General features: G+C 50.2%; 2 protein-coding genes across 5 annotated transcripts in view; one reads left to right on the top strand and one right to left on the bottom strand.

Annotated features, from left to right (window-relative positions):
- SCGB3A2 (secretoglobin family 3A member 2) overlaps window positions 1-24,919 on the bottom strand; it is a 57,417-nt gene that overhangs the window by 20,428 nt on the left and 12,070 nt on the right. For 2 of the 4 annotated variants that reach the window (XR_005583395.1, XR_005583396.1), the window contains 2 exons: window positions 1,820-1,971; window positions 19-233 (listed from right to left, as the gene is read on the bottom strand). The exons of 1 other annotated variant lie outside the window; for it this stretch is intronic. Coding sequence is in view for 1 of the 3 variants with exons in the window: in XM_039483432.1 (XP_039339366.1) it covers window positions 201-233; window positions 1,820-1,971; window positions 3,187-3,241 (240 nt within the window). In the remaining 2 variants the exon portion in view is untranslated. Of the gene's footprint in view, window positions 1-18; window positions 234-1,819; window positions 1,972-3,186; window positions 3,303-12,358; window positions 12,436-24,919 lie in introns of those variants that run through there. One more of the 4 variants, XM_039483432.1, reaches the window with a different exon arrangement.
- Window positions 14,679-20,371, top strand: LOC120369775 (pancreatic secretory trypsin inhibitor-like). Its single transcript, XM_039483431.1, has 4 exons — window positions 14,679-14,850; window positions 16,207-16,247; window positions 17,166-17,275; window positions 20,197-20,371. Exons 1-4 carry the CDS (start codon window positions 14,796-14,798, stop codon window positions 20,240-20,242), a joined length of 252 nt encoding a protein of 83 aa, XP_039339365.1. The 5' UTR covers window positions 14,679-14,795; the 3' UTR covers window positions 20,243-20,371.

Here is a 24,919-nt window from a genome sequence, read left to right as displayed (position 1 = left end):
AGACGAAGCAGGAAGTGCATTGCAGTTAGTTTATTGAAACAAATGATTGGAGCAATTCTGAGCCTTCACTGGAGGAGGTGAGAGCACCAGGAGCTTGGGCTGCATGCAGCGATAGGAGAAAAGCTGAAATCAGAGAGGAAGAAGAGGGGAGCGTCCGGTATTCATCCATCCGAGATCCTCGCCTGGCTCTGCAGGAATCCTTACCCCAGGATGGGTACCGAACCCAGAATACCCTAAAAGACAGAGCAAGAGCAGTGACTGCAGAGCTGAGCTCCTGGCCAGGGGTTACATTGCACAAGACCAGGAAAGAAACAACTTAGAGCTGCAGTAAACGGCTGCCATATTGTGAGCAGCAGGGCCATTCGCACTGGCTGCACGCTGCTTCTCTGGGCTCCCTTGTGCTCTGGAGCTCCCCAGTTTGTGACGTTTCCACCTCAGTTGAACATTAGCCAGGAACGTGCAGTTAAGGGACTGAGTCTGCGGCTAGGCCAGGATTAAGGCACGATGGGTGGGAGATAAGAAGAGAGTTTGTCCTGTCGCAGGAGCTTGAATTCAACGTCTGTCAGGATCTGGGCCATGGGGCTATCGCAGGCTGACACAAGCCCCTTAACAGGGAGCAGGGCCAGGGCACCTATGCTGCATCAAAGGACCCCAATTAGGGCTTATAAGGGCCAGGGAGACTGGTCAGTCAGAGTCAGGAGGCTGCAGGCAGCAGGACTGCCAGAGTCCCCAGGGGACTGAGAGGTGAGAGTCTGAAAGGTAAAGGGGGGAAATCCCCTGCTGACAGTCACCCAGGGGGGCTGAGGAGCTGTTCTGCTTTGGTTTTGTTACGTATGGGACAATCAAATACCCCAGAGACACTGTGGGCATGGCAGCGTGTTCTGTGCAGGCTGGGGAGAAGCAGTGCCCTGGTACAGGGGCCATGCGGATTGGTGGCACGTTGCTTCTCTGGGCTCGGTAGTTGCCTGGATCTCCCCAGTTTCTAATGTTTCCCCCCCAGGCCCCAGCTGCACATTACCCAGGAAAATGCGAATGGGGAGCGAGTCCGTGGGCCAGGCAGGAAGTGATGCATGATGGGCTGTGAGCTCAGGAGAGGTTTGGCCCTGTCCCAGCAGCACAGCTACGAAAATGGGCAGAAACTGACAGCAATTTTTGTTCATTGAAATTTGTTGCTGAAAGGTACTGAAGAAAACCCTTGTTGGAGCTCAGCAATGAGGGTCTCTCCTAGCTCCTCTTCCTGGCTTCTCCTGGAGCCCCTGTCAGTGACTCTGCCTGAACTGGAGATGCCATATACAGAGAAGATACATAGGGATCAAGGGTGCTCAGATAGGAAGGCCAATTGGTTGAATTCTCATTCGGTAGCAACAAAAAAAAATCAATAGAGTAAGCTATTAAGAAGAAAAATATCATCTAGATTTATATATCTTTCTTTCAAATACAGGCCAAAGAAACCATCACATGCAACATATTAGTGACCTGAAATCCATGCCTGGTATAAATTCAGACTCAAACACCTGGTAATCTCCTCACCATAGGAGGTAATACACATACGGTCTGTGTATTCTTTCAAATGCCATGGTGCGAATTAAACGGGGGCACCTGGCTATTGGAAAAACCTTCTGAGTTTGGTGTTTCTTTGATGCTTCCTAACTCTTGGCCCCATTCACTCCTTATATTCAAACTGGTATTAGATTGGTTTGGTTTTTTCCCTGTAGCACTTCCATTTAACAATAATAATAATTAATAGAAAATCCAGGTTAGTAGGAAGTTGATATATTGAACTTAATGTTAGACTGGGAGAAAAAGAAGGTGGATTTACCAGCAGCCTAGTAAGGGCAGATAGCGCTTTGGGGGTCAGCTCATTCACACAGCCCTGTACCCCTTCAATCAGGTCCTTGAGGACGTCGAAAGGAACGGAAACCAGGGTTGGCACCGTATTTGACACAACAGTGTCAACCAGGAGAGCAGAAGCTGCAAGACAAAATCATCAAACAAACTCAACAGGAGAAGGAACGAACCTTTTGAATGTCCCTGTTGCTAAAGCGTTCGGGGTGTTTCTCAGTGTTAGGAGGGGGCAGAGCATTACATGGGCAATGGTCAAAGTTATAAAAGAACTTATTGACTAACATGGATGAAAGCAGCAAGCTGCTCCCAGGCCATGGACCTTTCCCTCAGGGTAAGGATACGTTGGACCATCATGGCCCGTTCACCAAGCAGATCACTCCACCACCCGGCCGCACTGTGATTTAAAATTCTAACATGTTTTGAGAAAGAAACAAAAAATTAAAGTTTAAGTGATTTCCGTTTTAAAGTGATCTTTTCCTAACGTTAGGACTTCCAGTAAGAATTTTATAACTTTGTCGTCTAGACAAAAACTGCTAATTAAAATCTTTTGCCAAGTATTCAATTTCGCAAACCTTGGCAGGTTAACTATTCTGCAAAATCAAATGATTTCCACTCACCTAGCTCACTGTAAACCAGGACTGAATGATGGATGGTTTTTCACTTTAAACATAATGCACCAGATCCGGCTCTTACTTACACCTGTGTAAATCTGGAGTAACCCCACCACACATGTGAGCAGGATTGGGCCTGATTCATTTACATATGAAATAATGACTCAAGAAGAAGCCAGGCTGTAGATCTGTTGACATGTATCATGACAGGGAGGTCCAAGCTGCTCCCAGAGCCACAGACTGCAGCAGATTTACACAGTATTTTTAATTAAGTTCTACAGGTTTGTTTGTTTCAGGTATAAACATTTATGGAGATGTTCAGAGGAGCCGAACCCCAACGGCATTTGGGGATTTAACTCCCTTATGCCATGTTCAAAAAAACCTCAGTCACTAGCTGCAGCTCTGATGTGACTGCGGCAGTTCCCATAAAGATGGCAGCCCACAGAGATTACAAGGCTGCCCTGTTCAGATCGCTGATTATTTTGAAATATTTGCAAGTTATTTTAAATGCTGCTTTGTAATTAGCATCCTTATTTATCGTACAGGTTCTGATTGAGGGACTGATCCACATCCCATTGGGTTCAGGAGTCTTTCCAGTCACATCAAAGGGAAGGGGATCAGGTACTAAGTGAATTTTTCCCTAGCAGGAAGAATTGTTGTTTTCAACCAAGGCAGCATCGGTTGCAGAGCTTCCAGGCGCAAAGTGTTCTGCAGCCAAGAGCTCACTTACCTGAGTAGCAGCAAAGCGCCAGGGTGACAAGCGTGAAGACGACTATCAGCTTCATGGTGGAGATGGCTGGCTGTTCAGGGTCACGTCGGAAACTGGACAATACTTAATCAATTCTTCTGTAGAGCGGTACATGAACAGCGCCTGTATATATACTGGGGACCCTGCCTGTGCTCCTCCCAGTATCTCCGGTGGCAATTCCTCTGACACGTTTGCACAACTAACGGTCAGGTTAAAAATAAAAACCCCCTCCTTGTATCCTGCTTTGCAGGGCAATGGACCACACTGAAGAGTGATACCTGCCAAGTTCTTCTTAACTGGGCAGCACGTATAGGAGATGTGGCCGGGGGAGAAGAGCGTTATGCCTTTTGGCTGTAGCACACATCAGAACATTTCATAATGCAGTAGGGTTTCAGATCAGGTTTGTGGCAAACAAAAACTGATTAGGGGGCTGGAGCACATGACTTATGAGGAGAGGCTGAGGGAACTGGGATTGTTTAGTCTGCAGAAGAGAAGAATGAGGGGGGATTTGATAGCTGCTTTCAACTACCTGAGTCTCCAAAGAGGATGGATCTACACTGTTCTCAGTGGTAGAAGATGACAGAACAAGGAGTAATGGTCTCAAGTTGCAGAGGGGGAGGTCTAGGTTGGATATTAGGAAAAGCTATCTCACTAGAAGGGTGGTGAAGCACTGGAATGGGTTACCACTGAAGAGTGGAATCTCCTTCCTTAGAGGTTCTTTAAGGCTGGGCACTTGTACAGGCCCTGGCTGGGATGATTTAGCCTTGGGCTTGGTCCTGAACTTTCATAATGCAGTAGGGTTGGATCAGATACCTCCTGAGGTCCCTTCCAACCCTGAGATTCTATGATTCCTCTTTGCCACCTCACAAATCTCCTGCACTTCCCTGGGGGGAACCAATAATACTTTCAATCTGGATGTGTTATTAAAATGGAAAGAAAATGGACTTCCCATGTCAGTCTGTTCTTAAACTGCCATGTACTGAGTGTGCCCTGTGCAGTTAGGAAGACGTACTGCACGAGAGCTCACTTTCTGCACACACTGCACAAGTTTGTCAAAGAGTTAGATCCCATGTTGGTACTTCAGAATTGCTTTTTGGTGTCACAAATGGCCAAGATCTGCCATGCATCAAAATAGCTTGTTCAGTCCTGGGTTGCTAAGAGAAGGAATTCCTGAGGAGACCTGTTGTGACAATAGAGCCTACAAATGCACCCAAATTGTGAGCCCCACTCGAAAATGTACGTAAAATACATAAGATGTTACAATAACCTATAATCACCAATGCTGATGGGAAAATGTACGAAAGGGAGACAGAATAAGTGAATTCATCGAAACAAAATGGTCGAGTTGATAGGATTCAAAGACTGTGGTGACATTATGCTTGTTTAATACAGAAGATACAGAGCCAGAAATTAATGAATCATAATTGGTAAGTTGGATATTAGGCCTAATTGCTCAACAAAGTAACGAGGGGATGGGCTATTTCACCCATCACTCTCTTTTGGGATCCTTAAAAAGATCTTTTGTGGGGAAAATAGGAAAGAACAAAAAAACCAACAGATGGAAAGAACAGGCCGAGGCTACTGGAGTGAGCTTCGCTGTCATGGCTGCCACCCCTCCATCTCCTGGGACCCCAGGTCTTCATCACCCTGATCCTGAGAGCTGCCTTGACTAGAATGGGCCAAAGAGAGGGGGACCCGGATGATATCACCACCCCTAGCAACTCCAGCTGAATCCCAAAAACCATCTGGGACAGGTATTGCCAGCTCTGATACCATGGCAGAGTTGTTGAAGGTTCAGTTGTTAAAGCAGACTGTTATTGAAGCATCAAGTAACGCTCTTGTTAATAAAATGCCACCTTAATTCGGGGCTAGTATTGCATTGGCTGTGAATTGAATTTCAAATCAACAAAACCAAGGGCTGTTGCAACACCAAGATCTTTATGATGCCAGGGATTTTGGTGGTTGTTCTGTGCACATGAGCGGCATGATGCTAGTGTTGCAGGTTAGATCCCTGTGATGGCCTAAGTTACAACAATGGCATGTCGTCCTCACAAATGTGCAGGTGAGCAAGGTCTGCTAGAGACTAAAACTGCCTGCAAATTTTTCCCACCTTTGGCTCTTGCAAATGGCTCATAACTGTAGAAGTGGTTCCCAAGAGCGTTATGTTGTTGCTTCTTTTTAAAAGAGGCAACACACCTGGGTAAGAACACCACAGGCTCAGGCTACTCTCCAGGTACACAAGCTTAATCACTAGTGCATACAATGGCCATGGCTTGTGTAACCGTACAGCTAACTGCTTCTGCTAAACACCTGGCATTTTGCTGGGACGCTGGGAGTTCCTTTCCCAGACCCGCAGAAGAGCTCTGTGTGGCTCGAAAGCTCGTCTCTCTCCCCAACAGAAATTGGTCCAATAAAAGATGTTACCTCACCCACCTTAATATCCTGGGACGGACACGGCTACAGCTGCACTGCCTACAGCCTTAACTGTGTACGCAGGGGAGAAGGGGGGGGAGATTTTTCCTTCTTTAACCATCCCGAGCATATCGCTAGATGTGGTAAGAGTTAGTTTGTTCCTAAACATCAGAACATATCACAGCGGCAGTTTAAGTTTTGGTTTAGTGACAAATAAAGTAAATGGTTAGTTCTTAAGCTGCGTTAACATCTAAAAGTTCTTCTCATACTTAGTCAAGTCCGATTTGTAAATGCCAAGTTTGGCATAAAGAATTTGCAAACCTTAAAATATAAGTAAGTACAATTGTGATTATTGGGCATATAAATTTACCCAAACTGTGGGCTCAATTATTAAAAGTATGTAAAAGATCATAAGATGTTAAAATAATCTAAAATAACAAAGGTTAATGGGAAAAGGGCCTAAAGGGAGACAGAAAAAATGAATTAGTGAGAGCAAAAAGGCCAAGATGATATGATTCAAGGACTCTGTTGAAATTAAAAACAAGACATGCAGAGCCAAAATAAAATAACCCATAACTGGTATGTTGAATAATAGGCCTAACTGGTAAACAAAATAATGAGGGGATGGGCTATTTCACCCCCCACTCCCTTTTGGGGTTCTTAAAAAGAGAAATTTTGTGAGGAAAGTACAAGACCTGCATGATCCCGATCCGGAGCGGTGTCCTGTTCATAATAGGTCAGAGATCGAGGGACCCAGAGGACACGTCCCCCCTCACTCCCAGCAACTCCGGCTCCATCCCAACCACCACCTTAAATACTTTAACTGTTTTTCCTTTTCGGTATCTTTAATAAAAAGCTTAAAATATTTATTAGTGTGTTTGCAATTGTGCTAAACAACCTGAATTGTCTGTAAACTAAGCCCCAGACCCTGCTTAACCCTATTTAATGTTAATGTGTAGCCTGTAGTAAGATGAGGCCCTGAAACATAGACCCTTCGTATCAGAGGCCTGGTATGAGGCCTGAGGCCTGAACTGAAGTAATGGTCAAGACTTTGCTAACATAAAGCAAAATGAGGCCGTGAGCCAGAGGCAGGCCCTGCTCACAGGAGCTGGCAAGAAGAAGGCTGCTAATTGGATGTATACACATAGCTAAAGGGTATCAAGCACTAATAGGATAAACACGGGCCAGGATGGCACCAGAACAGTCTGGTACGACACATTCCACAGAGATATTGAGGAACAGGCTGCCTCAGCCTAAAGACAGGGTCAAAAGGCTAATATGGTGGATAGACTTGTTAGTTCGAACCAGCCTGTACCAGGTGAGAGGCAGCACCCCAACACTCAGAGGGGTTGTACCTTGATACGTCAAGAGTGATGTGTAACTTGTTTGTATCTGTGTATAAGAACGCATCCCTGAGTGGTTGTCTTTGTCTAGGGAGCAGTGGAGTCGCAGAATGTGCATAGTGAAGCCCTAACTGCCATGCTCTGCCTGGTTCCTGGTGCAAAGGAGAATCATCTTTCACGAGAGCCCCAGGCAGGGTCTGTGAGGGTCCCCCTTGGTGCTCGCTGCATTCAACGTTTTGTTCCCCGGCATTTCTCAGGGTTTTGCTCCAGATGGGTAGAGATTCCCTGAAGTTCCAGCAGGTGCAGCCAGAATCCCCCTTTCACTGTCTTTAGCACTTGGATTAGCCAGGGAAACAGACTCCCTTCCCTGATGCGTCCCCTCTGGGGAATGGTGCCAGCTCCTACGATAAACTCCCACTCCTGCCACACGCCCTTTGTTCCCCTCTTTGTGTTTTTATGTCTTTAGAGTAAATGTGGTTGAGATAAAACAAGTGAATCCAAAGCAGCTGATGGAGAAGGCTGGGGCCAAAACACCTCTCATCTGCTGAGTACACGAAGAGCAATAACGGCTGAAATTGAGTGCCAGCAATGCAGTCTTTCCTATGGAATATGGATTTCCTATGGCATCTGCTGGTAGGACGACCCTATACAATGAATGCTCTGTGCTCTTACCTGGACAGGACTGCACGGGAGAGCAGAGACACCCACTTTTTACAGGTTTCAGAGTAGCAGCCATGTTAGTCTGTATCCACAAAAAGAACAGGAGTACTTGTGGCACCTTAAAGACAAACACATTTATTTTAGCATGAGCTTTCGTGAGAAGAAGTGAGCTGCAGCTCACGAAAGCTCATGCTAAAATAAATTTGTTAGTCTTTAAGGTGCCACAAGTACTCCTGTTCTCTTTCCACTTTTTACAAATGCCAGGCTAATATGGCACTGAGCTACCCACGTGCCAGACACGCTGCATGGAAAGCGACAGGCATCCGAACGCGAAGCAGTCAAATGACAGATTTCCCACAGACAGCAAAACAGAAAAGTCCTTTGGCCAGATCCTCAGCTGATGTCAATTGGCATCGCTCCACTGAGGTCAAAGGAATTGTGCCGATTTACACTAGCTTGGGATTTGGCCCAGTGATTTCAGTGATGCAGCTTGCAGAGGGTAAGGGTGGCATAACTGGACCCTACTGAACATGGGTTAAATTGCCTCCTGGGCACAGACCAGCAGATGGCCTACGTGTCACCCATGCTAATGCAGTGTGGTTCCTTGTCCCCCGCTAGAGGCTAGACAATGTCCGGAAGTTTGAGTCTGCAACTGGCTTTGAGCTAATAAGCCTGATAGTTTAGCTTACCCTTAACCCTGCAAACTAATGCTTCATCGGGACTTAAGTGGTGAATGGAGCTTGTGTGGGCTCTCTGCACAGGATGAATTTCACTCCCTGACTGTTATCATTCAAATTCCTTGTGGTGGGCATTTGGGCATAGGAGGAACTGGACAGGCATTTCCACCCGGCTGCACCACCATCATTCCTCATGCCCACTAGGCAATGGAGTGTTTCAGCACCCAGCAGGCGGACGCATGCTGTGGGATGAACACTTTCCTCCCCATTTTGCAAACTGGCCTGCCTCATGTGGCATAATTCCAGTTCCACGTGCCTTCCCGGGGACAGCCAGAAGCAGATTTCTTCTTCTTCATTTGGCCAGAGGTTTGTGGCCGTTCTTCTCTGATCTGGACCTTGCCACAGACCTCTGGGCCTTTGTGAGCCCCAGGCTGGATTACTTCATGGAGCGCTATTTGAACCTACGCTTGAAGCCCACTCAGACCCTTCCACGGTGCACACTGCGGCTGCCTGCTTAATGCGCAGTGCTAGTCTGATGGAGCATGTCACCGCTGCCCCCCAGAATGCTGAGAGTGACTGTCACACCCTGGATACCTCAAGTCCCAAGCTTTCAAGCTGCTGCGCATCCTCGACTCCCACTGGCATCAAAGGCCCACTGGCATCCTAGCTGTGAGAGCATCCTGTCTGCTCTCACAGCTAGGATGCTCTTGCTAGCCAGGCTAGGTAGGAACTCTGGGGGGCTGGAGAACAGGGTGTCCTCAGGGGCAGGTCCTTGGCCCAGCAGCTCACCACAGTCCATTAGAGCCCAGGTCTGTTTGCCTACAGGGCCCCAGGCACTAGACGATTTGTGTGTAATGTGCTGAGCTGTGGCTTGGGACGGGGATTCTGACTAGGATCATACTTGTCAACACCCCAGGCTACGTATACTGGATGAAGTTCTCCGCCAGTGTCCATTGGTGCAGCTCCACTGAATTCAGTTCCATTTAATAGAGCTGCACCAGTTTACATCAGCAGAGAATTTGGCCGACTGCACTTCAAACCAGAGGCTTTTGCCGTAACTGCCATTGTATCAATTACAACAATAAAATAAACGGACACCTGCAGCTCATATGTTCAGCAGGGGGGCTGGAACGATCTGTGTAGTTGGGGTGCTGAAAGCCATTGAACCAAACTGTAAACCCTGCATATAATGGGAACCACTTCAAGCCAGGGGGTGCGGGAGCCCCAGCACTGCTAGTTCCAGTTCAGTTCTTCGTGTCAAAAACAAGGATCACTCCTAATTCCCCTTCTAACTCAGGCCTAATTGTATTTGAAGTACCTGGCGTCTCCAGAGACACTGCCTCAGAAATGAATCCTTGCTCATAGCCAATTAGTTTGCACTGACATTTAACTAGTGTACTGTAAATATCCGGGGTTTACATTGTTCTGTTGGAGTCTCATTTCATTTGCATGATAAACACTCTATGTTAATACTTAAATACTCATTACCTTAAAGACCTGTGTGTCCAAGGTTAAATTAACAATGGCGTCTGGAGTGGAATCTTCCTTTGAGGGCAATATTGCTACAGTTGACTGTTCCTATTTTGGCTCAAGCTACTGTAATACAAACACTTTCGCTAATTGATTTTGGCATCTGCTCTTCTGTGTTCAATTAATTAAAACTGCCTTGTATTCATAAGCACCTATTAGTAATGTTTTACTCTGCTCTTCTCTAGTGATTTCTGGCTGAGATATCAAAGTGCTTCAGAAACATTAATTAACCCTTATCAAACCCAGTGGGGCATATCTGCTCTCCATTGCAAAAGGGCCATAGAATCATAGAAATGCAGGGCTGGAAGGGCCCTCAAGAGGTGATCAGGTCCAGCCCCCTGCGCTGAGGCAGGACCAGGTCAACCTAGATCATCCCTGACAGGTATTGTCCAGCCTGTGCTTAAAAACCTCCAATGACAGGGAGTCCACAAACTCCCTTGGAAGCCTATTACAGAGCTTAACTCCCCTTCGAGTTAGAAAGTTTTTCCAACTATCTAACCTCAATCTCCCATGCCTCACGTTAAGCCCATTGCTTCTTGTCCTGCCTTCAGTGACTTGGAGAACATTGATCACTGAGCTCTTTAGAACAGCCTGAAACAAATTTGAAGACTGTTCCCGGGTCTCTTCACTTCAGTCTTCTTTACTCAAGACTAAACATACCTCGTTTTTTAACCTTTTGAACCTTTCCTCCTAGGTCAGGTTTTCTAAACCTTTGATCATTTTTGTTGCTGTCCTCCAATTTGTCCACATCTTTCCTAAAGCCAGGTGCCCACAACTGGACACAGGACTCCATCTCAGGCCTCACCAGTGCTGAGTAGAGCAGGACAGTTACCTACCGTGTCTTACATACCACACTCCTGTTAATACACCCCAGAATGATATTAGCCTTTTTCACAACTGCGTCACACTGATGACTCATGTTCATTATGTGTTCTGCTATAACCCCCTGATCCTTTCTAGCAGTACTGGCGCCTAGCCAGTTATTCCCCATTTTCTAGTTCTGTGTTTGATTTTTCCTTCCTACTGGAAATACTTTGCACTTGTCTTTATTGAATTTCATCTTATTATTTCAGACCAATTCTCCAATTTGCAAAGGGCATTTTGAATTCTACTCCTGTTCTCCAAAGTGCTTGCAACCCCTCCCAGCTTGGTGTCATCTGGAAATGTCATAGGCATCCTCTCCATTCCACTATCCAAGTCATTAATGAAAATGGTGAATAGTACTGGACCCAGGACAGCCCCCTGCACGACCCCACTAGCTACACCCATCCAGCTGGACAGCAAACTCCTCTTTGAGTTCGGTCTTTCAACCAGTTGTGCACCCACCGTATAGCACATCTCCCCAGTTTGCTGGTGAGCATGTGTCACTGGCTGGCTGGCTGGCCCTCTGAGGGCCTATGGCTTAGTGGCTATCCCTCATCCTCACTGATGAGGTGGGGAGCAGGGCGAGCAGGACTTCAATAGAGTCAGGAGCCAAGGGGAGCCCCCCCGCTGGGAAGAGACTGACAGCATCTGGCTGAGGCACCCCCAGGGAGCAGATTAGGATCCTGTCAGGGGCAGGCCTGAGTTAGAACCAGCAACAGGAGAAAGAGACCCCCAGGGAGCAGAATATGCTCCTGCGGGGGAGCCCTGAGCCAGGGCCTACAAGGAGAAGGGAATAGAAGAGAAGCCGAGGAGGGGCAGAAGACCAGGGGATGTGGTATTTGGACCCCCAGCGGGAAAAGCCTGGGGCATCAGAGCTCTGACAAGAGCAAGGAGAAGTGCCCCAGGATGGGGAAGGACCTTTCATGCACCTCGGCTGGGACTCTGAGTGCCCTGGCAGGGGAGTGAACTGTTACATGACCTGGCAGGGGGCCCTGCCTCAGAAGACACCAGCTGAGACTGGCCATTGTGGCCAAGAAAGTGGTGAAGTCCCTTGCAAGCCTGCGTCCAGGCTCAAAGGGACACTTCACAGGCCAGGATACGGCATGGCATGTGGGCTGACTAAAATCAAGATACATCATGCTGACAGCTTCCCCCACCCACTGGGCCAGTAGCCCTGTCAAAGGAGGGAATGAGGTTGGTTTGGCATGACTTGTTCCTGACAAATCCACGCTGGCTGTTCCTCATTACTGGGCTATGCTCCCGGTGCTTGCAAACCGATGGTTTCATTTGTTCCGGTATCTTTCCAGGTATCGGTTAGGCTGACTGGGCTATATTTCCCCAGGTCCCCTTTGTTCCCTTTTTTAAAGGAGGTACCACATTTGCCCCTCCCCAGTCCTCTGGGACCTCAGCCAGCCTCCGGAAGCTTGCAGCGATAAATCACTGACAGCCAAGATTACGTCAGCCACTTCCTGGAGGACCCTAAGGTGAATTTCGTCAGGCCCTGAGGATTTGACTATGTCTAGCCTGGCTCAATATTCTTTAACCTGATCTTTCCCTAAGCTGACTTGTGCTCTTTCCCCGTTGCTGTTAATAGCAATTGTGATAATTATCTGGTCTCCCTTAACCTTTTTAGTGAAGACTGAAACAAAGGAAACAAACAAAACAAACCCTTCAGCCTTCTCGATGTCATCAATTTGACGTAAATCCAGTCATTTCCTACGATGGAGTCTCCAGATTGAGACTGGTGATTTGACCCAATGTGTTTCTGTTGCTTGCCTGGAATAACAGAAATGTGTTGTGGTGGCCAAAATAAGAAATGTCCACAGAGGTCAGTTAAATGCTTATTGGCCGGCCTGTATTGTCGTTAGGTACATGAGTACACAGTGGAACTAGTACTGCTGTGGTTACATGTATGTGTAGCCAGTGCAATAGGTTTGTGTAGGACTATCCGGAGAGATGTGAAGCCACGCTCCCCTCCCTAGGAAACTTACTTCCTCTGCGGCCCCCATCCAGCAGCGAGCCCCATGCAGATGTCCACACGAAGCCCTTGTGTTGAGGACGATGGAGGCTGGAGGCTGGAGATGGCGGGTGCATAGAATAAGGCTGGTGACTGCTATGGCCACTCGTAACCTCAGCTCCGGTTTAGTTTCTGATTCATGCATTCCTGGAATTGTAACATTCGGATATTCCGGGCGGCTCTTGGAGGCGCTGTGAAAAAGGCTGGAAGGAGGGAAGAGGAGGAGCGGGAGGCAGCCTGGTGCCCGGCACACTGGGGGCTGCTCCAGACGACAGCAGCAAGGGACTTGCTCCGTATGGAATTCTCTCCACGGAGCTTGTCAGCTCCAGGGGGATTCGTTTGTGTTTACAACGAGGGGGAAATTGTTCTTTAACTGCTCAGTGTTTTTTCCCAGGCTGGATACAGATCTGTCTGTCTGTCCCAGGTATTAAAACTAAAAATCCAGACAAGGGCATCACCAAACCATTCTGGACGTGAAGAACTTATCACCCAGTTAGGCCAACTATGGAATGTTTTTACAAGACCTCCTCTAGTTCTAAGGGAATAATACCAGGGCTGTTCTCTGGCCTGGGTTACACATGGGGCCAGATGCGATGATCACAGTGGTTCCTTCAGGCCTTGGAATCTGTGAATCTATGAATAATTGTAAAAAAATATGATTCACTCAATGTGATTGTATAGTGCCCCCTTGTGCAAAGAGGCAGAAGTGCAGCCACTGTTAACATGAAATGTTGCACTATGACCAGAACTGGGCAAATATCACAGCAAATCTTCCACAAATACTATCTGAATTTTCAAATAGACTGATTTCAATGTGCTCGTGCCGCTTTGTGTGTTTCCTTTCTGCTAACAGTCTCAGAAATGAGGCTCCTGGCAGGAATCTTCCTGGAACCAGCGGACACTAGAGTATTAGAAAATGTACGCCAGTTCATAAATACAAAATAGTCACGTGATTCTAAGCACCCACACATCCAGCTCCTCCCAATCACATTCATCCACAGAACCTCACTACCAACCTCAGCAAGCTGCAGAGGTCTTTTCGATATCCCTGCATCTATTTCAAAAGTCTCTTCATATGTTTAAGAAATCTGAGGTTGCCGCCGAACTAGGGTGCGCCCTAGAAGCAGAGGGGCGAGTTGCTGAGGATGGTTGCAGGTGGGCAGCCAGAGGCAGAGAGCTGTGGAGGGGCGGTGTCGGGGAGTGTGTTTGGGAAATGGTGCCTTAGCTGGGGAGATCCTTGATTTCCAGTGATTCCATTCGTGGAAGATGCCTAACTGCAGGGACTGAAAACAGAATTTGACCCTCTGTCCCAAAGCAGACAGGGCCTAGTTAAGCTCCGCCCTGAGTAGATGGGATCCCTGGGCGAGGTGTTGATAAAAGAAGAGGAGACGTTCTTGTTAACTTCCTTAGCAAACCGCACTTTGCATATTTATTGCCCTGCCCTCATCCCCAAGCCACTTGTGCTGACTCTGGTGTACAGTGAGCGAGAGGGGGAGGCTTCCCAGGAATTTCCCTTATCAATCAAACCATTGTTTGTGCAGAGTCTTCGTGTAGCAGATAAACCCCAGGGGCCAGCCCCGGCCCTGACATGACTCCACCAATGCCGTGGGTTTACACCTGGATTGGATTTGGCCCATCTTGTGCCTGGAATTTACCAGCCTCGTTTTTATTACTTCCTTGTCAGTATCCAGGTGACACATACGCAGTTATTGCTCAGATAAGGAACTGGTTTGGGGGCTCATCACAAATGTTCAGGTTTTGTTCCTAATCAGCTGTAGCAGCAAATATCAAGCCCCCAGGAAGGGAAAAGATAGAGGGTGTTAATGTTTCCCCATTAACTTTGGACGTCTCTTTGCCCTGACGCACTAGACTGCTCCAGCCGTGACTCGGGGTCCTCCTAGCAGTTTGAATGTTGTGGCCACACCTTGGGCTGGTGCCGAGCCCCGTAGTGGCCTGGGCGGGGACAGCACAAAGTGGGCAGAGCCTGGAGAGCCGTAGAGTGGGTAGATATAAAGCTCCTGCGTGGGCTTCTTGAGAGAGGGTCTCCTGGACACAGGCAGATTCTGACTCCGTCCGCAATAAACAGCCATGAAGGCAACTGGCCTCTTCCTGCTCCTCGGCGTGGGGCTTTGCTGCTGCTCAGGTGAGTGTGACGGGTCATTTTCCAGCTCCCTCTAAACTGTCCGACATGCAGACTGCCAAGGCCGGGCAAGCAGGCACCGGGTGGTGGGGACCCAGCACAGCTCAGGGCGAGAAACCCGGGGACCTGTTCAGTGCTCAGCATGGGAGAGCAGAGAGCCCTGACCCCTGCTCGGAGACGGCAGCAGACGGCTGGAGGGTCAGGCTCTGTGTTCAGCGCTAGAGCGAGACGCCTGCAGCCAGCGAGCATGTGAGCCAGTCTGTTCCTGGGACATGGGGATGCCTGAAAGTGAAGCGGGGCAACACCGCGTTGAATTACAATCCCTGAGCCGTGGGAGGCCGATAGCCACAGAGGTGAAAGTCCAGCCCTGCCTATCAAACTGCCATTTCCCAGCCCCCAGCCGACTCGGTGCTCCATCCAGCGCAGCGTGCAGGGCAGTTCAACTCCCCGAGCTGGCATGGCTCTCTGCGGGGCCTGCTCACTGGAACCCCTGCACGGGTCCCTGAGGGGCCCTCCGCTCTACCCGATTTCAGAATACCCCGGCTCCGCCCCAACCCAGCTGGGAACTCAGCGCTGGTGTAAATCGACGTGGCTCCGACGAAGCCAATGTGGATTTACACCAGCGGAGAATCCGGCACTAGGGTGACCAGACAGCAAATGTGGAAAATTGGGGAGTAATAGGAGCCTATATAAGAAAAAGACCCCAAAAATCGGGGCTGTCCCTACAAAATCGGGACATCTGGTCACCCTATCGGGCACGCAGTGCTGCGCAGTGTCTCTTTACAGCAGCTTCCGAGGCCGCCAGCCGTTCGTCATCACGGGGCCTGATTCTGCTCTCGCTGAGCCTCCTGAGATCAGCAGCGCCACCCGCGCAGGCGAGAGCACAATCAGGCTCGTAAACTGCACGTTACGGCTGTGACCAATAACCGATTCTGGGCAACCCAAGCTCCCTTTGTTCCCTGGCAGCACCAGGTGGAGCTGGAGCGAACTGCCAGGAGGGTCAGGGTCACGGGGCTGCTCCCTGTCAGCAGCCTGCTGCAAACGCGGTGGGTTTTCGGTCAGGGGACAAAGGCGGAGCGGGGTGGAGGTGGCTCTGCCGGCTGGCAAAGGGCCGGTGAGCGGAGCAGGGGGAGGAGTGAGATCAAGAAGGAAGGAAGCTGAAGGGGGAGGAGGCTGGCCCAGAACAGTAGCACGGAAGGGGAGCAGAGAGGAAAGCTGAATGAGGCTCCTCACAGGAGTGGGGCGGGGGGCCTGGAAGCAGCAGGAGAGCGTCTGTTGGACCTGTGCAAAGAACAGGCTGGGAGAAGCCAGCAGCCTCTTTGATCTAAGGAGTTTCCTTTTTCCCCCCATGTGTTTTAGGCAATGCCGAAGCGGATGGTGCTTCTGACGAAGGCAAAGAGGTAAAGACTCTTCTGTGCCATGTAACTGCATACCCTTCTTTGGCGAGGCCGGTCTGTCCCGATGTCGTGGGAAGCCAATCCTGCTAAGAGCAATGAGGCAGCATTGCCCAGTGGCTAATGCACTGGAGTGGCAGTCAGAAGACCTGGGGCCTAGCCCCAGCTCTGTCACTGACCTGCTGGGTGACCTGGGGCAAGTCACTTTCCCGCTCCCTGCCTCAGTTTCCCTACTGTCAAATGAGAATAGTGATGCTGACCTCCCATTGCAAAGTGCGGTGAGATCGCTGATGAAAAGTGGTAGATAAGAGCTGATTAATCATCTGAAATGCCAAGCTAAGATCCCAGTTGTCAGAGTGAAAGTTAAAATGAACCCGCACAGTGGCAGCTACCCACGTTGCTTCTGAACTCTCCAGGTGGAGCTCTTAGGGCAGGTCCATTCTCACCGCGCGGGTCGACGCGGTGAGTTCGACTTCTCGGAGTTCGAAGTATCGCGTCTGATCTAGACACGATAGTTCGAACTCCGGAAGCGCCGCGGTCGACTCCGGTACTCCACCACTGCAAACGGCGGTGGTGGAGTCGACGGGGGAGCCGCGGAGTTCGACCCCGCCGCGTCTGGACGGGTGAGTAGTTCGAATTAGGGTACTTCGAATTCAGCTACGCTATTCCCGTAGCTGAATTTGCGTACCCTAATTCGAACCCCCTTTTTAGTGTGGACCAGGCCTTAGAAAGCCAGGACTGCTAACAAAGGGAGAAGTGCAGAAGAAATTGAGGGTATGATACAGCTTCCATCCATCCTCCGGCAGGACCATTAGATTTTCAGTTCTGTGGTTCCCCACCAGCGTAAAGCATCACCTTCAACATGGAGCTCTCTTCAGCAATGTCTTGTGTAAGGTACATTAATACTCCCCTTTACTCACCCAGCCTGATTGTGGCAGTTATATGCTTCCGGCCTGCCCAAAAATCTTGGATCCTGTATGTGGCACCAACAGTGAGACGTATCCCAATGAGTGTGAGTTGTGTGCTCAGAACCTGTGAGTATCTGGACTCTTTTGAGTGCAAATATTTCCAAGATTGCTGTTTTCACATGGGCCTTCTACAGCGGAGCTCTGCTTTAAGTCCCCTGTTTATGCCGAAAGCCGTGACTTTCAGCTTGGTGCAATTTGGGGGATAAATGTTTGCCATTCCCCTTTTCCCTATTGATGCTTTCTTCCACTGGCCTAGAGTAACACTAGAGCCGTCTTCACCGGCTCGTCCCAAGCTTCCTGTTAGCTGTAGTATTATCGTAGCACCTAGGAGTCCCGGTGGTGGCCTGGGACCACATCGCGCGAGGCAGCAAGACAGTCCCTGCCCCAAAGAGACAAGAGACAGACAGACGGAGGAGGGAATACAATAGACATTGGACCAGTGGAAGTGTATTAGGGCCTGATCCGAAGCCCACCCCAGTCAACAGCAAACCTTCCGTTGGTTTGAGTGGGCTCTGGGGCTGGCCCTTAATGGATCTGTGCATTGTGGGTATCCCATTCCGGATCAGAGCATGTAGATCGGTGTGTGAAGGGAGTGAAGCCAAGATGTTCCAACACATCGGCTGCAAAGAAAACGAGACTTAGCTGACCCCAGCTGCCTGCAGCCCTCGTGGCCTGCTGTGGTATGTGCCGGTGCCACTGCAGATAGAGATGGAGACAGTTCTTGTGATGTGCATCCCATCGATGGAATGGAAACTGAACCCAGCCGTTAGCCCACCAGACATGTGAGAACCCGCACTGCGTTGGCGGGGGTAGCGAGCGTCTCTAACTAGAGCGCCAGTACTAACTTCTGTGAGTCAACAAGAAGGGACTCCTGGGCCCATCTTCTGCCTCCAGCCAAGATCCTCCCGATTGCCACTGGTGGAACTGAGGTCAGAATTTGTCCCATAGGAAAGTGAGATGGAAAAGACTTGGGTGGCCTTGACCATCCCCAGTAGTCCATTCTACAGTGACTTCCTCATATCTGAAGGCCAAAGAGGGGGGTTTCTAAGGAGACGGGAGTACAAAATAGGTTCAAGAATGCACCAGTGGATGAGGCCTTAGCTAGGGAACCAGGATCAGCGACCCAGCTGTCCTGGGGACCCCACCACATCCCTCTGAGATTCAGTGAGCAGCTACTCTGACCCTGCTGTCCTAGTTCGCGGTGTCCAGCTGTCACAGGGTTTGCTATAGCACAGATTTGTCTATTTGTCAACACCCATCTCCACTTCCGTAGGTCTCAGGTGACTGCCAGATGATATGATACATGTCGGGGAGAGGCTTGTGTAGTATCCTGAATCCGCAGCATCACTAAGGGCTGGGGCAAGAGCCGGTTCCAGAGCGAAGAGAGGAGGAGGGTTTTCAAGTGAGATTCAAAGAGGGTCAAGTGACACGGAGGGGTCAGGAGCAAAGGAAGCAGGGGAAACGGGGAGGGGTGGGCGCAAGAACAGAGTTCTCCCTCCCCGCAGAGAGCTGCCGGAAAATGGGAGGCGATGGTCCGAGGAGCAGACAGCCTGGTCCCACGGAGATGAATGAGTCTGTCCACTGACTTCAGGGGGCTTGGGGTGAGGCTCACAGGGAAGCAGGGGCACATGGGGCTGGAGAGGGAAGGTGGGGAGAATCCTTGGTGGAAGGAACTGGATTCAGGGAGGCTAGAGCTGTTGATGGGAACCAGAATGACACTGGCCTGCGTTTTGCAGTGACAGGGCGCTGGTCCTGCAGCATTTTTCTCAGAGGCCCATTAATTTGTGCGGCCAGCAGGGACCCCTAAAGATGGGCTGGGTGTGTCTTTACAAAAGGGAAATAAATGATGTTACCAGTCCTGTTAGTGTGGGAGCCACAGGAGCACAAGTTCAAACAAATCCCCGTATGGTTTCACTCTCACGGTGTGTCAGGGCTGTTGATCTAGACCTCAAAGCCCATGCAGAACGCCTCCGTATCAGCATTACGGGCGAGATAAGAACCCTGTCCTTGGTCTCTGTAACGGCTCAGGGTTTGCAGGAATAGGGAGCTGAGAGTCAGGACTGAGGGGCATTGGCAGAGCTCTGTGAGTGGGGGAGGAGGGGAGCCCAGGGCGAGAATAGCAGGGGGGCTGCAAGGTAAGACTGTGGGGCGCTGGCAGAGCTGTGTGTGAGACGGGGGTCCAGCAGCTGCATAGCAGGAATGCTGAAGGCCAGAACTGAGGTGTGGGTAAGGAATAGCTGAGGGTGCGGAATTGGTTAGTGGAATAGTCACTGGTAAAGGGCCCAGTTCTGATCTCACTTGTACTGGTGTCTCACTGGTGTCATTTCGTTATGTTGCTGTTATTGGGGTGCAAAATAGTCATAAAAACTCACACCTGCTTGGGGCTGTTTGTTGTTGTCCTTTGCTATTTCTGTACACCCCTGGCTTCCCAAGGTGATGAACATGAATCTTTCAAAAGAAAATGGACCCAATTTGGAGTCAGCTGGGCCCACGGCTGAGCAAAGCTGTTATTTTTTCACATGTGCATATTTGCATTTTCCCTGCTTGTGGCATTAAAATAGCCATGAAGAGTCACGTGGGGCAGGTGCAAATGTGAATGAGACAAAGAGGGGCGGGTTTGCATGGGAAACCCCTGCCCAGAGCATCACAGCGCTGGCTCAGCTTTAGCTAGGAAGGAGTTGCAGGTCCTTGATCACCAGCAGGTGTCTGATGTCTGCTTTGCAACAATGAAGTAATTTATTCTGACAGGGGATGTCAGAAAGTATTAGCTCTGAGGTTTACAGGAATTAATTAACTCATGTCCGTAGTAACCCCCTCCCCACCCCGAACTGCCTGCCGAGAAGACATGGCATCAGCCTATGACTGTGTGTAATTTTAAAATTACATTTTAATTATTATTTTTCACCTGATGTTTCTCCCTGGAGTCCGAGACTCTTCCCTGCCAGGGACTTTCGAGCTGCCCTGAGATGTTTAACCTGTCTTTTCAGGAGAAGGAAAACTAATATTCGCATAAAGAGGAGAGGAATATGCTGAGTGCCTCGTGCACTTTCGGCCTCTGCTCAAATCCGGGCAGAGAAGAGCAGAAGTGGGCGTGTGACAATTCCTGATGAAGATGCACACAGCTGCCACTCCACCGTCCTGCTTCCCTGTTCAATAAACCTGACCGCATCTCAGCCGCTTGCACGGCTCCTTTTTTCCAGGTGCAAGGCATGAGTGTGACCTTTGGTTTGGGGTACGGGGGAATCTAACGAGGAGTCAGCAACACTATTAGAGGAGCTCCCCCCACTCACTGGGGAAGAAATAACTGGCCTCGCATTCAAAAGAGCCGATTCTGATCTCACTGACCCCAGTAAAAGTGCAGAATATGCCCCCTGATTTTGCGTTGGTGTGTTGGGATCAGGCCCACGCACTTTAACCTGGGCGCTCTACTGGGAAGAGGCAAGACTGGCGTCCTCGGTAATGAATCAGCTTCTGCACTGTGCCTGCCTGAGCCAAGAGCTAATGGCCTGATTGTTCACCTGCAGCTCCTGCAAACTTCAGTGGGTGGCTGGTTCTTCTGCAGCCCTCAGCATAACTCGGCAGAAACAAGTTCCCCCTTTTGTCCTGCCTCGTAACCCCTACCGGCCGCCCCGGCACTGGGACACCACTGAGCCCTGACGCTGAACTGGGTGACTTCGGCTGGTCCCTGCCCATGGGTGAATTCCAGCCCCCTGAGCAGCATTTCAATCCAGACACCTCCGCTTTGAGCCTCCAGTGCACGGCGGGCACTGAACGCTCTGAAAGAGGGGCTGGGTTGTGTGCCGCCGCTAGGGGCTGCTGTTGGACCACAACATTTTGACGACCAGAGTTTGAAGTTGTGTTTAAAAACCGCCTGTTTTCTGTGGGGCTGGCAACATTCCAGGATCTGCAGCTGGAGACTTTAGCACTTAAAGGGGGGCGCAGTCAAGGATTTGCACTGCAGTGATTTAAATAGAAATTTGGGGGAAATCAACACGGGGTGTCTTGCAATTGCCTTGGTGCAATCGAAATAGGGTGCCTCCACTTTCAGCCGCCCTCATTTCCATTTCTCAGGTGAGCCGGGCGTCATCCTCCTGCCTGTGCCCTGACGCTGGTTGCCTCCTTCTGTGCTGCACCCGGCTTAAAAAATGTCATTAGCCACAACCCTTAATTACATTCCTGGCTTCCCCTCCCAAGCCTGCGGTGCTGGCAAACACAGGCAGGCCCCTGCGCCACAGCTGGGGCCATCTGGGCAGGCCCTGGTGCCCACATGGACAGACTGGTGCACACGCACGGACGTCAGGCACGGGGATCCGACCGCAGGCTTGGAGCCGAACACGGAAAGTGGAGCTGCCAGGGCCTAGCACAGAGGCAAGGTTCTGCCCTATTGGGCGCAGGATCAGTGGGCTTAGGAGGGCTGCACTCGTATAGGGAGAGCCCAGAGAGGTCTGACATGCAGGGGGAAATGGAGCTGCCAGACCCCAACCATTATTTACCCAGCATTCTCCGGCTCTGTGGCATGAAGAGGCAGGATGCCATGTGGTTAGAGCACTGGCCCAGAACTCGCAAGATCTGAATTCAATTCCCTGCCATCGAGCCCCTGTCACTGTGTGACCTTGGGCAAAGTCACTTAGTCTCTCTGTGCCATTAACATAGCACGTCCCTATCTCACAGAGGCATTGGGTGGAAAAATGCACTGAAGATTGTAAGGTGGTCAGAGCTTGTGGTAACAGAGGCCATAGAAGTACCACAGATTGCCCTGTGGTCAGAGAGAAATTGCACTCTGGGACTGGCAAGAGGAAAAAGGATTATGATTTTTCGCTGCTATTAAGAGTTGCTAGCGTCCCAAGCTGCGCTGACGCCTTGAAAACTGGCTGACTGAGGCACCTGGTAGAATCGACGCTTCTGTCTTTAATTCGGACTAGTCCAATGTCCTGGGCTCGCAAAGGCTTTGAAGCTGCTGGGCTCACTTGTGCTCGTCCAGTTAGTGGGGGAGCCGGCGGAGCAGTTTAGATTTTACCAGCTAATTAGTCCTGGCAATTTTAGAACCAGGCAAAACCCAGGTGCGACTTTAGAACAAGCTTTGCTACCTTTGGGGCTTGATCTGTGCTGGGAGCTGGCGAAAGCTGAGGTCTGAGCTGCTCCTGCCTTTTTAGTGTAAGCCCTGACTAGCTTTTCATTTGTATGCTGGGCAGGAGTTAGCTGCAAAACAAACCTTCTGTTCCTTGAGTAGCCCGTGTGTGCTTCAGTGCTGCCAGCACTCATTTCCTTCTGTCCCTAACTACATTTCCCTTGGAAAATGCTGGTTCCAGAGAATGGTTCTGAAACCCCAACGAAAGCTCTGAAGACAAACTCAAAACACGTCCAGATGGTGCAGAGGGTGTGGGGTGGGGTGACAGCTCCTGGGTTCTTCTCCCAGATCTGCCACGGAGTCGTTGTGTGACTGCAGGAAAGTCACATAACCTCTGTTTGCTCATCGATAACATGGATGTAAGGACAATAGCAGCCTCACAGGGGCTCGTTAATGGTGGGGCTTGTAAATTGCTTTGAGAGCCTTGGCTAAAAGGGGTTATTATATGTCTAATGGGGTGTTGTTAAGGGAGCAAGACACTCAAAAGCCCTCAGTTTGCTGCAGTTTTTATTCTTACTGCACGATAAGAAAGGTTTTGAGTGCGTAGGTCCCGCAGTCCAGGGCATGATGAGGAAGTCGATGGGAAAGGCAGCCATGCCTCTCACAGTTCACTGCTCTGCAGCTTCATTGCACTGCTGACCAGCGTCTAAGGGCTTCTGTACACCTGAAACACGACAGCACTTCTGTGTAGACACCAGCTACGCCGATGGGAGGGGTTCTCCATCAGCGCACGTAATCCACCTCCCGAGACAGGGCAGCCAGGTAGATGGAAAAATTCTTCTATTGACCTACCCCGGTCTACACCAGGAGTTGGCTTAACAACATCACTCAAGGGGGTGGAATTTTCACACCCCTTCACGACATAGCTGGGTTGAGCTAATTAGTGTCGACCAGACCTAAGGCTTTGCACCAACACGAGACGGCTCCCACCTATAGAGATCTGTGCGGTCCTCTAGAATGCAAACCGATGCCGCCTCTGGCATGCTAAACATTGGTCAGCAGATGTCCTGTCCAGACAGCATCACCCACCTCTAACCAGAGTATTTGACTGTTTATGAAGGGGCTGAGCCAGTGTGGCAAACATCAGGTCCCTGGAGAGTAAAGGCATGCTCAGCGCTACGTCTACTCAGGGTTTCAATCCACTGCGAATGATGGATTCTTGCTCAGCACAACCCAGCTGAGCCCAGGCTGCGAGGTCCCAGCTGCATTCACGTAGTGTGGGAAAAGAGGTAAGTGCCAACGTAAGTGGGGCACTCTGGAGTTGCAGTGTAGATGGAACACACAGCAAGCCTTTGATTTCACCCCTGTGCAGAGCCAGCACTAGACCTGTGCACCTCCTCAGTCTGGATTAAGCCCCAATGAGGGTGTGTAAGTGGTCCATTGGTCCCGTAAACTCTGTTTGGAGCTCTTCATACGACTTACAGGGTGTGCAGGTGGCCTTCCACGCGGGGGTGAATTTCACTCACCGGAGAATTACCCCAGAAACCAGCTTCCTTCATCTCTAATTCAGCCTTGTGAATGACACATTGATCCAGTCCTTAACTGAAGTACATCTGTGCCACGGCTGCCTGAGCTAGACAAAGGGGAGCCCTTTCTAATGTTTTCCCTGGTTCGGGGCCTTTCATAGGAACTCATTAGTAATTGCTTCCATGTCTGCACTCTGCTAGGAGCCAGGTTTGCTTTTCTGAGCCATCAGTTAGTTGCTCCAAGTCACTCGAATGCTGTTCACGTCACCAGCAATCTGACACACTAAATGGGGGGAAAGAACAAAATTGTACTTCAAGGAAGGTGGCAAATGGCTTCTGTTTTTGTCTGAGGAGCTGCAGCCTTTCATCTGGTGTTCCAAGGGTAGCACTTCCCAAAATGATTGTCCAGGGGAGCTATGAATGCATTTTAACTGACTCAATTAGGTGGGGAAACAGAGCTTGTCAAAGTGCGAGAGGGAACACTGTTCAGCCGTCACTCTCTGCCACTGCTCCCCTCCCACAGCGTTTCGGATTGTTCAGCCAGTCAGCTAAATAAGAGCCGCAAAGGGGGCTGCGGCGCCCCTGTCAGCGCGGAGATGTAATTAAGCACGGTGGAGGAGTTGACAGGCAGAGGTCTCTCGGTTGGGCTGCATTGCCTCATTCAGGACTCTGCCAGGAAAAGAACTTGCTCAGAGAAAGGCAGAGCCTGCCCCAGCACCCTGCTCTGGGATCAGAAGGGCTCAGATTGCAGAAGAGCTGAATGTGAGCATTGCAAACGAGAGGTTCGTTGCAGCAGCGCTTCCTCCCTCACCCAGAAATCAGGGTGCCAAGGATGGGCTAGATTCACTCCTGCCGGATGCTGGCTTCTGAGGGAACCAGGGCACAGGGTCGCGAGGGAGGAAAGGCCAGAGCTGACTCGAGGAGGCCAGGCCACCCCTCCAGGGGCTGCAGCAGCCAGCCAGATGAAGGAGCAGCAGGCAGCTTGCCCTGTTGCCCCCTGCTCAGAGGAAAGAGTTGCTGGAGCTGGCTCCAGGGCCTGCAGGGTGGGCGCGAGGGGCTGCAGAGACCCCTCCCTCCCCTCTGCAGGTCTGCTACCTCCACAAAAGCCAGCCACTC

The sequence above is a fragment of the Mauremys reevesii genome, linkage group 8 (genome assembly GCF_016161935.1).
Source record: "Mauremys reevesii isolate NIE-2019 linkage group 8, ASM1616193v1, whole genome shotgun sequence".
Lineage (NCBI taxonomy): Eukaryota > Metazoa > Chordata > Testudines > Geoemydidae > Mauremys > Mauremys reevesii.
This window is presented reverse-complemented; position numbering and strand designations above follow the sequence as displayed.

Bases quoted from the DNA above. Each gene is read 5' to 3' on its own strand.
- LOC120369775 (XM_039483431.1), top strand. From the start codon at position 14,796: ATGAAGGCAACTGGCCTCTTCCTGCTCCTCGGCGTGGGGCTTTGCTGC. The intron at 14,851-16,206 runs GTGAGTGTGACG...CATGTGTTTTAG, and splicing joins GGGGCTTTGCTGCTGCTCAG to GCAATGCCGAAGCGGATGGT. The intron at 17,276-20,196 runs GTGAGTATCTGG...CTGTCTTTTCAG, and splicing joins GAGTTGTGTGCTCAGAACCT to GAGAAGGAAAACTAATATTC.